This window comes from Schistocerca cancellata, chromosome 7 (genome assembly GCF_023864275.1).
Source record: "Schistocerca cancellata isolate TAMUIC-IGC-003103 chromosome 7, iqSchCanc2.1, whole genome shotgun sequence".
Lineage (NCBI taxonomy): Eukaryota > Metazoa > Arthropoda > Insecta > Orthoptera > Acrididae > Schistocerca > Schistocerca cancellata.
In genome coordinates, this window is record NC_064632.1 from 183,272,871 (window position 1) to 183,291,748 (window position 18,878).

Here is an 18,878-nt window from a genome sequence, read left to right on the forward strand (position 1 = left end):
GTAATGAATTTCAGCATAATCAAAGACATTTGTATGCAAGAAAAACTTGTAATCAAATCTCTAGCAGATATTGCTTCTCACATAGATGATGATCATGAAAAAACATTATTTTTCGACAGTGAGGAAGTTCTTATAATTTAAATTAACACAGCTGCATAGTGTCACAGAACCTACATTTGTGGACAGAGTCATAGAATGAAAGAAATACTCCAATAGAGAAGTCACCTAGAATGCAATTTCAGTGTAGAATATATGCTAAGGACCCAACTTTTACTCTGAAAATAAAACATTTGTTTACAATAAAATATTGTTCTTGTTGGTGATACTGTTCACATTTCCTCTTTGGTCATATACAGGTTGCTTTTAGTATTATAAATCAAGTTACAATAGTATACTTACCTTTCATATGCTTCCTTTGTTAATTACTTTGGTAGTCTTGTGTTTTCTTTGTGAAACATTAAATTATTGTGTGCAGGGTGTCTGCAGTATTCTGGCATTCATCATTCGCTATCCAATGGCAGCCCTCTTCTACGATGTTGGACCTGCGTAATGTGGCATTACTGGATAGATTGACTCAGTGTTTCTAGTCAGTGAAGTCAGGAAATTGCTTTGGCGAAAAAGAAGAAATTGAAAGAAGATTTTGTCAGTTTTTGAAAAGTGCAGGTGCTGTTTTGTCTCCTTTTTATAATAATGAACTGAACAATATTGCAATTTTATCCCAGATGCATTTATTGAGTGTGAGTGAGTCCAAGAGAAACAGTGATTTGACTTTGTCACATTTTGAATTGTTTTACTAACAGTTGCTCACAAAAAGTACTGTCAGTAGACATATAAGCTCATTTGTAATGCTCTTCAAGAGGGGAAAAATGGATTTTTCTGATGTGCAGACTTGCACAAAATTTATGTGCAAGAAATAAAAACTTTATCATAAAAAAGTTTAATTACTTTCTTGTTGAATGGGCCCACAGCTCCTGTAATACTGTAAATGTCATCATCTTGATTTCAGCTTTTAGAATTTTATTTTAGAAAATAAAAAAGTTTGATGGTCACTTTATTTTAAAGACAAGCAGGTTTTATAATTTGGGTTTTATTCTAATTCTGTGCAGCTATGCACTAGTTTTCAGGTATTTTAATGTTAAAGATGTTGTTTTCATAACCCACACATATGTATGTATGGAGGGCCCACATCTCCTCCTAAGCTACGGGGCCAATTTCAACGAGACTTGGTGCACCTGTCATGTACTGTGTGAAAAGACCACTGTGATGTTGGTGGTAATCACCTACATCCAAAAGGAGTAGGAGTGAGAAAGAAGCGTAGCTCACAATGCACAAATAGCCAAACTATACTCACTGACATCTCTCACAAAATGATGAAAGGAAAGAAGTTATTCCTTGTTACAATTTCACTGTCCATGCACTAAAACTGCTGCAGCAGGCATGACCTTTTAATTTATCACTTCTTTACTATTTACTCTATTAGTATAATATTTTGCAGACAGCATCCACATACACCTGTATGTACCTGCAAAAGTATATATCAATGTATGACACGTAGTTGAGGAGATATGACGTCATAAACATTTAGCTTCAGGGTGAATTTTCCTTAGATAAAGGTAAAACATGTGTACAGATGTGTGTGAAATATATGTGATGGACATACCTGGGCAAAGCTGCAGGTAAAAAGCTCCTCTTATACCCCTGCATTGATTTCGGCCAAAGTTTGTACAGACGGGTGATTCACAAAGATATACAAATATTTTTATATGTTATTCTACAAGTAAAACTAAGGAAAACAATTCATATAAACAAAGGTACACAAATGTTTAGTTACGGAGTTATGGCTAATAAAAGATTTTGCCTGAAATTTTGTAACTTCGCTAATATGAAGCCATTGCAAAACTGTACGAGGTTAAAGTAAAGTAAGATTTCCATTTATTTTGTTGTTATTGGTCTGGTGAATCTAATAAACCATGTCCCAGATGTGTAACTTCCTTAACACTGAGCTTTGTTTTTTCCGGTTTAACATGAATTCACATGTACTATGGTATTACTAAAAGCAGATTAACTGACACATTCATATAGTTTCAGTTAACGTTATTACCATCATTTTTCCAAAATTAAATTCTCTACAACTTCTGTTGAAAACTTTGTGCAGTTGTCTGGAATGTAAAAAACAAATTGAGCCACGTAGTTAATAAATTAAAAATTTTACAAAATTTAGATTTACTAGATCAATAACATCAAAATAAATGGAAATCGTGCTTTGCTTTAACCTCATACAGTTTTGTGATGGCTTCATATTAGCGAAGTTGCTAAATTTCAGGCAAAATCTTTTATTAGTCGTAACTCTGTAACTAAACATTTGCAAACCTATGCTTATGTGAACTTTTTTCTTTAGTTTTACTTTTAGAATAACATATTAAAATATTTGCATATCTTCATGAATCACCCTGTATATTACTTGCTATCTGGAATGAAATACTGTGGGGGTAAGAACCATAAGAACCAGCAGTGTCGTATTAGTGTGGAGATAATAATGTGGAGAGGGAAGGGGGAGGAGGAGATGGACAGATAGAGGGGAGGGGGAGAGAAAATGGCCCAATAGAAGTGGAATAAATTCGTACCTGGTCAATGCTGGGTACTCAGCTCATGAAGAAAATAATAAAAATCTACAATGAGATGTCAGCTCAATACGGAATCTGCTGTTGCAAAGTTAGCCTGAAAGCTTTATTTGATGTAGTTCTGTAGTCTGGATAGCAGAGTGTGATACATCATAGCACACAGTCCCTAATAAAAAACCAGAATGAATGAAATGAAATTTAATGAAATAATGATACGTCAATATGCTTAGTGATTTTTTCAGCAGATGTGATCATTAAATTTAGTAGTCTTCTAGCTCCTTTTGACCAGAATGGGTTTTGAGCTGGCATCATATTCCCTCTCTTTTCATTCTGTTCATTTCCATATTCATACAGAAATCAATATGACACTGCAGTTGACATGCACAATGTAGAGTCAGTTATATCCTATGTCCAGAGAGTCCAACGTAACACCCAAACTGTGACCTGACTCAGACATGGGTTATATTGGTTGGAATAGGTAAAGTCATTCGAAACTAACTCACACCAATCAGGCCACACCTGGTGCGTATCTGTATGCTCTGAAGGAGACCAGTCCATAAGCTGGGCTACCATGTTCCAGTTTTTATTTGGGTGGTGCCTTCTCTGTGTTACAGTTAACCATTATCTTGACTCGTTACACTATTTGTATCCCAATCAGAATTTGACAATGTTGTGTTTTTGCTTAAAAATTTATCTGTCTATTAACCAGTTCAAAAGTTTGACAGTACAAGATACAGGCCAGGAACTTCCTTATTTAAAAAAATCATAAATAAGAAAGTATTAGAGACATCAATTTCTTCTTTTTTCTTTACAAAGAGTAACATCTAAAGTTTTGTTTCATTAAGGTTTGAAAATTATATCTTCAATGTGGTCTCTTCAATTCAGAAATTGCAAGGGCATCTGCATGTCTGCATGCAGATTGCTTGGAGGAATTCAAAATTGACATCCTTACCCCCTCGATGTTTTCAGGCGTTCTGGTTGTTCTTGAAGATCCTGGTTTCTTTCCTGCACATTTCCAGTATCTACATAGCAATTGATTTCCCATCAGGAACACAACCTGCAGGCGCGATGTTGAACTGTTTTCTGAAAGCACGCTGAGTTCTGATGACCAAATGTCCATTCGAAAAGTAGGCCACAACGGCGAACCCTCTCCTGCCCACTGCATGATTGCTACTAAACCAACATTTATAAAGATGTTAAATCTCGCACTTTTGATTGCACTGAAACCCAAGCAACAATGAGTAATAGCCCCTGTGTGCCACGCGTTTCACATAAGGAAGTTCCCGCACCGGACCCTGTACAATATCACTGATGACAACATTTTCAGGAATTGCATCAAAATGGTAAATCACATCTGGAAGACTGCTTGACTCTGCGTAGCTCAACATTGTGGGATTGCTACCTTGTTACGCAATGCATGTAAACAGAATTTCAGGCTAAATCCCCACTACAACCAAACTCCAAAGAAGGAACCCTCAAGACTAGTTAAGAACTGAATAAATTTTCAGCACATTAAGAAGGTAAAAATGACAATACACTGTGTGGAAAAATACTGTTGTATAGCAATAATTCTGCTCAGGTTTTTATTTAGTAGCAGGTCCAAGTAATCTTGTGGTCCATCTCTAGTTAGACAATGACTTACACCTTTAATTCATTCCAGTCCAATATGCATATACCTTTCATTGAGTTATGTGAAAATCATTACCATTCATACCTTGTGCTTGCACTGTGGCTTGAGTGAGGTGAGGAGTTGTATTGGCTGGCTGCACCCATCCACTTCTCATGACGGCTTTAGTAAAAGCACTCTGCTATAGTAGTCAATAAACATTTTGCACGCCTGCCTTTTAACAACCAACCAATTGTGTACCATTACATCCTTTCCTTAACAGTTCAAGGACTGGACAGCTAGGGTGTAGTCCAGTTGCTTGATACTGTGTTTTTTCAAAGCTTTTCTTAATTTTACGTTCCTAGCACCTTTTACTGCCTGGAAGTTAAGTCAATTTATTGCATTTGAAAGAAGGCTATTTTTTCTGTGAAATACTGCAAAGAAACAAAGCCTTACATTGATGACCATTTTTTTATATTGAAATGGAAACGTGTTGTTTTATTATCATCGATAAAGATTTTTTTGTCTTTCTTTTTCTAAATGGAAATAGACTTAGAAGCTGTTGGTACTTATTGTATATGCCCGTTACTATATTGCTCCACGCACTAGGCAGATATTGTGGGATGCTACCTCTCCAGGACAACATAAGTAACCAGCTCATGTCAGCATAACTTACTAAGCTGTTTATAAGCCTACACTCACACTGCTCAGGTGTCACACCTTGCCAGATGTCATCACCAGCGTTGCCATCATTGAGCTGCACCTCCACATGCACCGACACCCAACATCCTGGAAGCATCATTGTCCCACCAGCAGTTATTGTCATCGAGCTACACCTCTGTCACCTATCAATGACAGATGTCCTGGAAGCAATGTCGTCTCACTGGCCACTATCATTAGTGAGCTGCCGCTTCAAACATCTGCAGATGCCCAGTGTCCCTGAAGACCATTCTCCTTGAGGGCACACTCTTGAGTGTGATGCTGGATACCACTGATTATCCTCAGCCCCTTCTCCTCTGCTGCATACTACAACTTGTGGACTTCATCATGTAGGCACATTCCAGGCAAGGTCTTGGAGTGACTTTTATGTTTGTATTTACATTGTGTGGACATTCTGTCCATGGACACTGTATTTTAGTTCTGTTTCTTGTATTCATAATAAACAGGTGTTGTGGCACTCAATATTTTATTGTTAGTCCATAGCACCCTTCGGCCACAGAGACAAAAGTAGTAAAAATAAAACTGTTTGAAAATGAAGTTTTCTTTTTTACTGAAAATTTTTTAGTTACATTTGCTTTACTATATAAAATTTTGAAGCATTCGGGAATAATAAATGCTGCATCACATTCTTCACAATAGTACCTGGTATTATTTCTTGCCACTTTCCCAAATCTTGCTTGGCTTCATTCTGGACAAACCTTAGATCTCGTCTGATTTCTGTAGGTGGACTACATTGGGTAGGAGGTGATTCACTCAGGCCTTCTTTGTTCATTCAATGATGAATTCCACAAAATGTTTGCTAGTAGGCCTCGACTTTTTATGCAAAAATATACAAATTTACAGTAATAATCATAAATACGTGAAAAAAAGCTTTCTTCCTCCACTTTATTTTGCTTGTTCTCAAACGGGTAGTACCCCATTAGTTGATCACTATGATCCATACAAGCCTTGTTTTTATCATAATCCAAAATAAAAGGTAGATTTCATCTTCTTTATCATTTCTAATTTTTTCTGACATTGACATTATTCTGAAAATTCATATATTTATGTATTAATTTTATGTACATAATTTGCCTTCAGGAGCCTTCATACAAATAGTATTTTGTCTATAAAGTAAAGCAAGAAAAGCTTTTCTTAAAAAAGTATAACATCGTAACACAAATTATACCCAAATGCATAATTAAATGTCTATATTCGGCAATGTGATAACTTCCTCTATAGCAAAACAAATTAAAAGTCGAATATAATGTAATGGCCACTTTGCTAACAAAAAACAACTCAGTCTTCTAATATAAGTATCACTATTGCAGAGCAGAAGAATCTTAACATTGGATTAAATAAATAATAAAATTAAATGCTTTCAAATCTCTTTTGACGATAGCTGTGTTTCTCATACTACAATCTTCTTCTTAAATTTACAACTTATCTGAAACCATATCAGAATTTCTTCAGCACATCAAAAGCATCTCAAGTTCCCCTATTCAGACTCAAATTTTATTCACTACCTTTCATTTCATTAAAATGCTTCACTTTGCTTGACTGATCAAGAATTTCTTTTAAATTATTATTTCAACAGTCAAATTGAAACTTCAGCAACCAAGATTATTTTCAATATAAAACAGAATGCACAGATACTACGAGCTACAGGTCTGGGGTCTTTGACTCGCATACTAATTTCAGCTAGATTCTAATGTATGTGTTGCCATAAATCATTTTGTATTTATCCATGATAATGTGGTTATACCGTCTTCCTCTACAATGTACATCATACGCTCTCATAAAAAGTAGTGCATAACAATTATCCACCTATTGCTTCTCACTTTTTTTTTTACTGCACTTCCAGTTATAGCGGAAGGGGGAAGATGTTAAGTACGGAGACACCTATAACTTGTCCAGTGCCAGGTTGTGGGTAATGCATATGGTGTGTGTTAGCCAACTAGCAACACCTGTGGTATGAATCTGCATGTGTGTGCTTATGCTATACTCAATGTAAGCACTGCCAACTGGTATTTACAATTGTTTTGTATAGGACCAAACGCATGTAGGTAGATCACGCCATCACCTATCTGCAAACTATTGGGTGCAAGATTTCCAGATGCAATATTTGCTCACAAAGTTTGACAGTGTACATGTGATATGTTACGACACCAAAAGGAACCTGTGACCACTGGAGACAGTGCCACAAGTTCCTCCAAAAATAACACAAAACACACACAAATGTCATACTAACAAATGTAAATCCACCAAATGATGGAGGTTCAAACCTTCGAAACGCGCCGTGGAGATAAATAAACAGTGTCTGGTAACAGTGAACTTGTTGTTTCATTTAATGTCAATAACAGTCATGGCTCCTAAAGCCTAACCTAAAATGTTCGCATTTAAAGGCATTTTTCATTGCAACAGGATCTTCTCATGAAATTTCAATCAGTCGTTTTCTCCTGCGATTGCCGAAACATTTTGCTGGCACCCACCTACAAAGGGAGAAACGATCATCACGATAAAATAAGAGAAGTCAGGGCATGCACAGAAAAATTTAAGGGCTTGTTTTTCCTGCATGCCGTTCGAGAGTGGAATGGTAGAGAGACAGCTTGAAGGTGGTTCATTGAACCCGCTGCCACGCACTTTATTGTGAATAGCAGAGTAATACCATACATGTAGATGTAGAGATGTTTTCAAAGGAGAGGCCCAAAATTATTCTGTAAGCACTTCGGAAGCGATGCTGAAGGGTCTTAGGGAACTGAAACGCTGTTGTCAGTCCTCCTTGCGCCAACCAATCAAAAGCAATCTGCCTCAGATCCGCGCTGCAGCAGCACGAACTCGAAGTGGCTAGCAGTCGACACAGGCACGCTATTCTTCACAGTATCGAAAAGTGTGGTTAGAGTACGTAGTACTGTTCAAATTTCACTGACCATGAGCTTCCATGAAGGCATGATAACGATAGAACATTGACTGTGATCTCGAAACTGTCATAAGTGTCACATTATGTCATTTTATTCTCACCCGGAATATGAGTTAGGAATGGAGTGTAGTACCATATTGTATAAATACACCTACAGACACGCAAACGTGTGTGTGTGTGTGTGTGTGTGTGTGTGTGTGTGTGTGTGTGTGTTTTGACAAAGGCCATTGGCCGAAAGCTTTAAGTGTGAAAATCTTTTTTGCTTTTTTGTTGTGCTTATCTGCAACTCAGCATCTCCGCTATATGATGAGTAGTGACTTTCCTTCGCATAATATTGTTACATTCCATCCTGGATTTTCCATTGTTTATTTTTGTTGTTATATTCTCATAAGATGACACATAATAGCTCTTGACACCCAAGTAGAAAACTTTCATCACTGTCATATGAGAAGATCATGATGATAAAATTACAGCTAGAACAATGACTTATAAGCATTTTTACTTTCCAGACACCATCCACGAATTGAGTGGGAAGAAACTGGATGTGTGGTACAGCGAAAGTTACCCTCTTCCAAAGTCTTTCCAGCGATTTTGCTGAGAACATACATAAATAATTGAAAGTTTCTACATACAGATTATTTATGTTAGTGCAGCATATTTTTATCAGCATACAGATCTGATCTGATGCTGATTGAAAGCAGTGACTATTGTAACAACTAAGAAATCTTGCTGGTACACTCAGTTTGTAATTACAATGGTGCTGTTCCAGCACACCATTAGCTTCATTACTCAGCTTTGTCCTTATATACTTAAATAAGATTGCATTTTTAAAGTTTTCCATTTGCTAAGTGCAGTCATTTAAAGCAGTAGGTTAAACTGTACATTTGTTGGCACTGTTAGAACATCTTTTTATGGCCTTTTGACACTGAAACTGACACTATGATTTTTGAAATATCATGGTCTCCAAATAAGAACCATTGTAGAAAAATGATTTGTTTTGTATTGACTTTTTAACTATTTCCTTTTTAATGTGACCCAAAGTTAAGAGGACGTTGATACATTGCCTTAAATATTGACATTCACTATACAATTGTGGAATAAAATGCCTGAGTTTGTGTTGTCATCATAGTCTTTACCAGATGAATTACTGGAATACTTAAAGTATCTGTTGCAGGAATATAAACTGTCCTCTTTGGGAATAGGTATTGTGTGAATGGCTGGGACACACCTTTCATTAAACCGTCTGTTGTACAGTAAACATAGTAAAATTGTTTTTCCTACTAGGTCCATGCATTTACAGTGCATCTTTTATTTAGTGTTGTGTACAACACTATCATCATCCAGCACACGCACACACACACACACACACACACACACACACACACAGACCACGAGCTTGTGGAAGGCAATTGCCGCATTACTGTTGCTGAGATTGCCCCCGCTTGGGTGGGGATAAGTGTTGGAAGTATCCATACCATTTTATCAGACATGTTTGGATATTGAAAAATATCAGTAAAATGGGTTCCATGTTTTCTCACAAAGTCACAAAATGCAGTGTGGAAAGGCATCAATCAACGCCATCTGAATATTGAGGGGTTCAATAGCCAAAATACAGCAATTTTACATAGACTGACAATTACCATGAAGTTGGAACACTCAACAAGAGAAATTTTCTTGCAGCTTCTCATTGGGACATGAGGTAATGTTAAAGGTGGGAACCAGATTCTTTAGTGAAATGCAAATTCTGAATTTACAACACACGTAAAATACATACATCATAAATAATTAACAGCAATGTGTGCACTGTTTTGAAACTTTCTGGCAGATTAAAACTGTGCTGGATCAGGACTCTAACCCGGAATGCTGACATTTCTGAACAATGCTCTGAGTAATTGAGCCAAGTTTCAAATTCTGGTCTGGCAAAATATTCATCTGCCAGGAAGTATCAATACAGCAAGAGCCAACAGAAATCTTGAGGGATCAGTTAATGTTAAAATTATGTAAACATGTAAATTTTATACAGTGAGGTCATACATGAATGGTGGAAGTTGCCATAATATAAAAGTGCAGTCCATTGCTTTTTCTCACACAAAGGGAAATACTGGATCACTGTCAACAGAAATATGAAATAGCCACTGGTGATAAATCTCAGAGTCAGGAAAAAGTTTCCACAGTGAGAACCTAAGGCAATCATTAGAGTAAAGACAAATGATCATGGAGGTATACTTGTAGTCACAAACAATGGCGAGTGAGTTTGTTCTGCACACTTATGTCACACATTCTCCGACAGCCAATGAAAGTTTAGTAGTATTCTGAGCACTCTAGTGTGAATTCCATTGACAGTGCAAGCTTTAAACATGATCATTGCAAACTATTCAGTGAATTTTTATCGTATTTGTTGTGAGTTGTCATCGTTGATAATGGTGATGACAGTTTGCTGGATACATGCTGTTTTCAAGTAAAAAGCACATGTCAACTGGAATAGACAACACTGCAACCCCACCTGTGACTTAACCTGCACGAACTGCCTAATAATACTGAGGTGGTATACCTTTGTTTTTCTGTACCGCTTGCATTACTTGTTCTTCCTCTGCTGCTTGTGACATTTTTCCATAAAATTTCTACTATCTTACCTTCAGCCATTGATAAAACGGCGAAATATCTTAAATCTTTAACTTTGTAGCACTGTGACATAACACTCCACACGTTTCTGTCTTCTAAGATATTTGTGTGCACTAATTTAACACATGTGTGCATGGCACAGCATTATTTGATCTCACTGGTCTTCCAATTCTCTATTTCCATCATTGCGATATTTGCAACAGCAGTAACATTTGAGGTTAACTCTCCATATTCCCAAAGAAGAATTTGGAATTATCTACAAGTTGAGTCACTACAGATTTTCATTTTATATTTTCATGACTTCATGGAACCCATTTCACATAAAAGAATCAATTACTTATAAATTCAGGCAGTTATTGGCACTTTCTACTACAAGTAACATAATTGCTTAAAAACTTTATATACCACCATTACATGAAACGTCCGCACCTCATGCTAACACGTCAAATTCTCTACTCTTCATATATAATACAACTGTCTTCAAATCTCATTTGGAAGGAATTTGTTGCATTAATGTATATCTTCTTTGTTACAGTTATTAATTACATGTATCATACATTTGGGTTCAAATTAATGTACAAGTTTTTCATCATTAAAAAATAACTGCAATGAAAAAAAGCATATATTTTATTGATAAAATCCAACATAAGCTATTGTAGAGTATAAAATGTAAGAAATACATCATTAACGTATCAAAAATATATAGTTAAAAAGTTAATACTCAACGATTTAGAACAACAACATATCAAAATATTAGTACATACTCTGTATCACAAAATGCACCTGGGATGTTTTTGAAAGGCTTGTCTTTGGTGTACTCATACCCAACACCAACTTATGTTTTACCTTAAGTAGAAAAGGAGCGTGAGGGTCTTTACTTCTATCAAGACACTACCACAAAGAATTTTTATAATTACAAGATCTTGAAAAATAACTATCTAAACACTCAAAACTCTCCCTTACACATGCTGCTTAAATTTCCAGAAAACATCACATGCATTGAAACAGCCATGAGTATTTCAGGTCATGGGTATCTCTGCAGCAATGCTGATTCCCACAAGAAGACATATTATTTCTGGAGACATAAAAAGATGCACAGAACACCCCACTGTTAGTTTGAAATTGTAGCTGGCATTTTGATTAGATAAAAAGATTTCAGTCACATAATGCAAGGAGGAGCATTGTGAAACATCACATTGGATCATAATCTGCTTGAACCAGGTTCCTGCCTACGTACCTAAAAAAAATGTATATCAAAATACAGTAATTTTGAAGAGGAAGGATGAGGCATTGAAAACCTCATGTTTTGGACAAACAGAAGGTTCCAGGAAACTACAGAAAACATATAATGGTATGGCTGTTATTTCTTCCTTTATATAATTTACTTTGAATTGGAATTCTCAATGACCTACCCTTTTTTCCCCCTCTGTTTCATTTCACATCCCCTCTTCCCTGCCTTTTGTGCTACAAAGGCAAGAATTTCTGGTTTATAGTAGAGGAATATTTTGGGTTATATGCTGCACTGTTTTTGATGCTATCAACAGTTTTCTGTTTACTGTACTGCACAGATTTAATTTCTTATTTACGAAGGATGAAAGTAAAAGAACATTTTAAAAATTATTTTGGGAGCTATCTTGAGCAGGATACTAAGCACTACAGTGAAGGGAGAGTTTAACAATGTTTCTGCTGTGACAATGTTTTACTTTCTTTTGTTGTTCCAACAGTAAACCACAGATGCAAGGTCTGAGCAAAATCAGAATATATAGCAATACAACTAACACATCTTTAATAAAATGGGAGCTATAAATTTGTATACTACACAATATAAGGAAACTTAACAAATGAAAATGAAGAGCCTGTGGCAGTGCACAATAACATGTAATTAATGAAATGGCAACAGACATGACTGCTTGAGATCACTTATTGAGGCTAATGTTTTTGAGATCACACTGTACCTTTAAATATGAGATCTCTGTCATATAATGAAGCAAGATTAAACTATAAAAGCATTATCTTTTCTTCTTATTACATGTCTCATGCAAAACTATTCCTGTAGGACAGTTCTCTCAGGTGATTCTTGAAACACATGTTAAGAAAGTAGTTAGATTACAAGAAGCAAATGGCATGACTTTGTGGCATATAACAGACTGTCATCACGAGTCATCTACAGGAATATTTGCAAACATGGATAGGCATACTAAATAAATTGTTATTAATATACAAAATGTAACTAGTATACAACATAAATGAAAAGAGTATTATATTTCTGTACAAGAATATTAAAAAAAGATCTAAAATATATTGTTTAAAGGATAAAATGCAAAAGCAGCAAGTACAAACAAATGTCTAAAAGATTGCTTACACACTAGCTGCACTGTATTCATCTGAGAATGCATTACGCTAACATCATTGGTGCTCAATATTAAAACATAACAAATACGTGCCTTCTACGTGCTCATCTGTTTCAATGTTTTGCATATTGTTTCTGCTGAAAACTGTAGCTATTACAATATTGCGAACTTTATAAAATCCAGATATCAACTGGTTTAATATATGAGTAACATTATGGTAGCTGGGAATCTGGAAGACAGTTATCATAAATAAAATTACAACAGTAGCACTGGCATTACAAAATATCTATTACATCTGAAATGAAATTAGCTATTAATGTGCAGGATAGATTTGTATAATGCAACAAGAAGAAGCACTTATCCATTTAGAAGACCACACTCATGCTGATACTGAAGAAGGAGTACATATTTCCTCCATTAGCAATATCTTTCAATACATTATTCTCTTTTCCTGTCCCTACTGAAGTGGGTAGGACAGACTGCTGTAGAACTCTTTGTTCTTCTCAACCAAATACCAGCAAACTGAGTGGTAGAAAGGGCTTCCCAACTGTAAATATTTGGCTGTAGACTGCCTTTTGCCTGATAAGCAAGGGAAACTCCAACCACTTTGGGGAATGTAACCCAGATAAACTAGCCTGCCACTTCAGTTGATTTGAGTGAATAACTTCACTCATGCTCTGCCCTAACATTCTAACTAGATTATCTGCCCAGAGTCTGTTCAGTTTCTCACAACAGAAAACATTGTATTTGCTCATAGCATGCACAGGGAACTTACCAGGTAACATGTCAACAAATTTAGGCATCCTCCATTATTTCATGAAGCAGGTTTGCAAAATTACATACTCAGATCTTCACAAAGTTCTCCAATTGGAATGGTATCATAAAACGTTTACATGATTTAATAAAGGGAATGTTCCCTGATTTTGTGATAATTTGTCTGAAGATGAAATGCAGACTATTCGAATAACGTACAGAATTTCAGTTATTAGTTTCACTCTTTTGTGATGACAATTAACCTCTTAAAATGTAGAGGGGGGAAGAAAGTTTTAATGGTACTTGGCTGAATAATCACATAAACTTAACAATGTAGGAAAACACAGATTACTACTTACCATAAAGAAGACAAGAACACCACACGCACACACGACCGCCAACTCCAGCATCTCAGTCCGGAACACCAGCCCAAGATGCTGAAGTTGGTGGTCGTGTCTGCATGTGGTGTGCTTTTTTTTTTTTTTTGTGTGTGTGTGTGTGTGTGTGTGTGTGTGTGTGTGTGTGTGTGTGTTTCATTTACTGACTAAGGCTGTGCCAAAACCTATGTGCATGTCTTTTAATTGTGCCTGTCTGTGTGTCTTCTTTACAGTAAGTAGCAAACTGTCTTTTTCTTCATAGCTGATATTCCTACCTGGAGCTTCCATTGTTTGATTTAATCACAAAAACTGTTTTTTTCTTACCATTATGGCAACACCTCAGTACGAACAGCATATGATCACTCTGAACTTCACACAATAGATTCTTGTATAGATGCTACCCCACTTTACCACTCAGACCTGACCTCCATTTTCTCTGTGTATGGGAATAAATGCGAAAGAGTTACTTTTCACTGCTGATTATTGTTGTAGCAAATGATGAAAAACTTAAAATTTTAATGAAAAGCTGTCCAGATTGCAATAAATTACTTGTAATTCTGGTTATTGTCTTTCAGACCATCATCATGAAATATATAAAATTTACAAGTGGTCATGTATGACATATGCTTAATAACCTTGAAAACTAATGTTAAAAGCAACATCAGTTATGATGTAAAATCATTTGTGTTGCCCAGATGACATGAGGAACCAGTGCACAGAGTCAGTATGTGGAACTGATTGGTACCTGTCACTAACCGCTAACTAACTAGCAAAGGCTAGGGTAACTCCATTCATCATTCCTCACACGACCCCTAGTAAAAATGATCAAAATTCACAAACAGCATGTATTTAACAAGAAAAGGCTAGTATTGTACAAAAAATGTAATAGAATATTGCTTATAATCTACTAATACATTTTGAAGGTAGATAGCAACAGCTAGAGTACTAAAAACTGCCCCCTGTCACACATTTGACTGAGCTGTTTGATTGTCTTTCCCATGCCATGGTGGTTAGCACAGATCTTTCCCCACTAAACAAACGTGGTGATGTGCAAGATGCAGATGGTTACCACAGACACACCACTCAGCTTGTACTGCCACCCAAAGTTTAGCTCTGTGCACTCATGGGTCAGGGTAGTGATGTGTTCCACCCAGTACTCAAATGTTATGCAGTGTCTATTCAAAACATGTTCACTTACTTACATACACAGTTTGCTTATTAAACCAACTGAATACACATTTCAATAAAATAGAATAACGGCACCAACAAAACACTGTCATCTGTCACATAGTTAACTGAACTATTAGGCTGTGTTTAGGCTCTCGTGGTAACTGACACAGAAAGACCTTTCTGTTGAGCAATGAATATGTTAAGCAGTCCTCTAACAGATGCTATGGAGATGCAGAAAAACTAGTGTTATTGTCATAAGTGTAGCTTCTCTCACTGATAGGCCTGTGCAGTGTTGTCCAATGTCCACTGTAATGTTTAACCACAACCTTTCTACTCGTTTTCAAGGACAGTTTGCTACATTAATATTATCTAAACTCATTTAAAACATACTATGATAAAATATAATATCTTACAAATCAAATAATTCAAATACAGTGTGTTGATCACAAACAATTACAAGTGTTATATTATTTGCTTATATCTATTTCCTACAAATCTAATAAAACAGAAACGCATTATAAACCCTGACTATTGTGCGTACACATCTGCCATTTAAAATCTATTTAAAAACTGTGTTGCTTTTACGTATGCCACATTATTTGCATTACAAAAGATGTTAAAAATGTAAAAACAGAAGAGCAGTTTGGCTAATTACAACAGTTCATTTAGTAAGCCATAGAAATGTTTTTCCTTGAGGTGAACTCTTATGGTGGCTGTAAATTTATATTTCTTGTCGTGCATCTAATAATTAACTTTTCAGAGCATTATGAAATATTTTTACACTGTCATGTAGGTTCTCGCTACTTAAAAGTGCTGTCCAAATACAAATTTACTGCTTGCTACTCCTGTGGTACATTCTTTACATCAGATGCAGAAATTGCAGCCTGTTTGTCCTCCATATTGTTTTTCACAGTCGTTACATTTAAATCTGTAAACACTGGACTGGTAAAATCTATTACAGTGGTTATCTACAGTGTGTTTCAGTTTCATCTTTAAAAATATTCCTGGTGATATGTCTATTTTGAAATAAATGACCTATCTTGTCTGAAATACTGCTTATATATGTCATACTGACAAAACTGGGTATTTCTATAGTTGACATTTTTAAAGTCTCTGTTTTAGCCCATGAAGAATGGCATCCACTTCAGTACTGCAATTATTGTATCTCATAATTTTCTTCAAAATTAGGATCTCCCTTTCGATTTCTACAGCATCCACAGGTAACTTTAAAATTTTATGAACAATAAATGTAAGAATGCTTTATTTATTTAAGGGGTAACATGATTTTGCATTAATAACCACATCTATAGGTGTAGATTTTCTAACATTTATTATCTATAATTGAAAAGTCCAGGAAATTAGCTAATTACTTCTTCTTTGTGCTCGACCATGAACTGCATCTTAGGATGCATACGGTCTAGTGTAATGTTATTGATTTCCTCTTTAGTGCCTTTATAAAGTACTCTAGTATCATTAATGTACCTTTTAGAGCAAATAGTTGTGGCTCTAATTTCCATGGTTTCTTCAAAAAAATTACATTCAATACAGTTAACAAATAGATCCGCTACACTAGCTTATTTGCATCTCCGTTGCATCCGTAGCTAAAAGGCAAATGGTATAAACAATACTGAAAGTAAAGACAAAACTTTGGTGATGCCAAAGAATGCTCCGAAGGCCAGACACATCTGGCCAGAGGGATGCAACGTGAAGCCCTCTGACATATTATCATGTCAGGGACATGTGAGGTCAAAGGAGAATGCAAAATAAAACTCATGGATCTAGCATACAGAGGAGAAATATCAGTGGGCAAAATTCAGCAGAAGTCAAAAGTTACAGGCTGCAAGGCTCTGTTGAGCTAAGATTGATACGAGACTTTCAGTTAGCAGATGGAACAGCAAGTCTCCCTCCCACTCAGGTCAACTGACCGATTTCCCTTGAACATGAACTGCTGTTTCTCAATCTCTGGCAAAACCCATTCTTGGGATGCAGCATTGTGGCAGTCTTTTGTGTTCTGCTTAATGTATTTGTTGCTCAATAGAAAGGACTTTCTGTGCCAGTCACCTAGGCAACATAATAGTTCAGTTAACTATGTGACAGATAGCAATGTTTCACCTAAGCTCTTATTATATTTTATTGCAATATGTTTTCAATTGTTTTTGGTAATTTTAACAAGCAGGCTGCCTTTGTATGTAAATGGACAGATTGTGACTGGATACTATATAATGCTACATTTGCACACCAGTGGGAGAAGCTACAACTAGGCTGGCAGCACAAGCTACTGGCATCTCCACGGCGACTGTTGGTGTTCTACGCAATATAGCCTTTGCTTAGTAAGGAAGATCATTGCGTAGTAAAGAAGATATGTGCTGGTCACCATGGCAACATTAACACTATCTAATAACCACAGTCTAAAGTCATTACACTCCTGCTCATTTTTGTTACAAACTGCAGCTTCAGCACTACTAGTGGACAGAAAGCTACACTTTTGAATACGTTATTGGATGAGTCCGAAATAATATCGTTTATAATGATTTGCAACACTGTTTTTATAACATCAGTTCTAACTAACAAATGACACCACATTTGTCACTCTTTAGTTTACTAAGGACCCTGCGATGTATGAAACAGTACATTACATGACAGTTTCATTGCCCAATATTCCCCCACCCCATCCGCCCATATTGGGCTAAATTTTTCTGCCTGACTGATGTAGTACTGTCACCGGCAGCATCCCTGCCCTGTGGACAAATTTACTGCCTCATCAACACAGTTTTCAATTCTCTTTTAATCTACAGCTTTTTACTGAAGTATGACATTTTCTTTTATGAGGAAAAAACTGGTAGTAAACAACATGGGACCTGATCTGCTGCTCAAAGGTCTCATATATCTACTCCAGAATGTGAAGTCTTCTTTACTACACTCTCAATCAAATCAGCAAACACGGAACATGGGAAGCTTGCATGGAATGCAATATCTACATTATTTAACATGCCTAATAAGCCATCACAACTGTAGCTGAAGGTAAAAAAGACCACAGACATGATAATAAAACTTTAAACACAAAATCTGTTTTCTAACACAGAAGAAAGCAATTCCATGACTGTTAATACAACTGAGTCACATACAGCACAATCTTCAACACATTTGCTTTTGAAGCAAAAGTAATTACATTTGCAAAAATGTTCATATATTAGGATGTTGGGTGAAATGTAAGAATGTGTGAATCATTAGACTGCACACAAAATTGTTGTTTGTCATGGAAAATTGCCTATCATAATGAGAACAAACAGGAACATATGCTTCTCATGTGTGAAATGTGTTTATATTCTCTTGCTTTCAATGAAATAGGCCTGCAGTTATATGCATGTTCGGAAGTATTTCTTCAAGAATGAGTTTTAACTTATGTCACTAAATCAGTGTGATGCATCTGTTTTTACATTTTTCCACTATCATTCACATCTCTTGATAATTTACTAATGTTTGTAATGTAAAACTATAATGTCTATGTCATTAATTAAATAGAAAATAATTAAAAACAAAATTAACCTTACAGATGGCTTTTGTTCCACTTGCGGCACTAGTGTCATTACAACTGACACACAGTAACAATTTTCATGGCAGTGAGTGTGCTAATAGCTCAGTCAAGTACATGACAGAGTGCAGTTATTGAATATTATGGCTGTTGCTATCAGCCTTTTAAACATTTTTCAATTGTGTTAGTAGAGTCTAAGCAATATTCTGTTACATTTTCATGTACTG

At 35.9% G+C, this 18,878-nt stretch overlaps 2 protein-coding genes across 2 annotated transcripts in view; one reads left to right on the top strand and one right to left on the bottom strand.

Moving 5' to 3' along the window:
- LOC126092598 (UDP-N-acetylglucosamine--dolichyl-phosphate N-acetylglucosaminephosphotransferase) overlaps window positions 1–907 on the top strand; it is a 133,465-nt gene extending 132,558 nt beyond the window's left edge. Inside the window, exon 7 of the mRNA XM_049908294.1 lies at window positions 476–907. Within this exon, the coding sequence (XP_049764251.1) occupies window positions 476–550 (75 nt within the window). The 3' untranslated portion in view covers window positions 551–907. The remainder of the gene's footprint in view (window positions 1–475) is intronic.
- Window positions 908–5,909: 5,002 nt separating this feature from the next.
- Window positions 5,910–18,878, bottom strand: part of LOC126092457 (HMG box-containing protein 1-like) — a 77,629-nt gene continuing 64,660 nt past the window's right edge. The window contains exon 8 of the transcript XR_007521335.1: window positions 5,910–5,975. The gene's annotated coding sequence lies outside the window, so the exon portion shown is untranslated. The remainder of the gene's footprint in view (window positions 5,976–18,878) is intronic.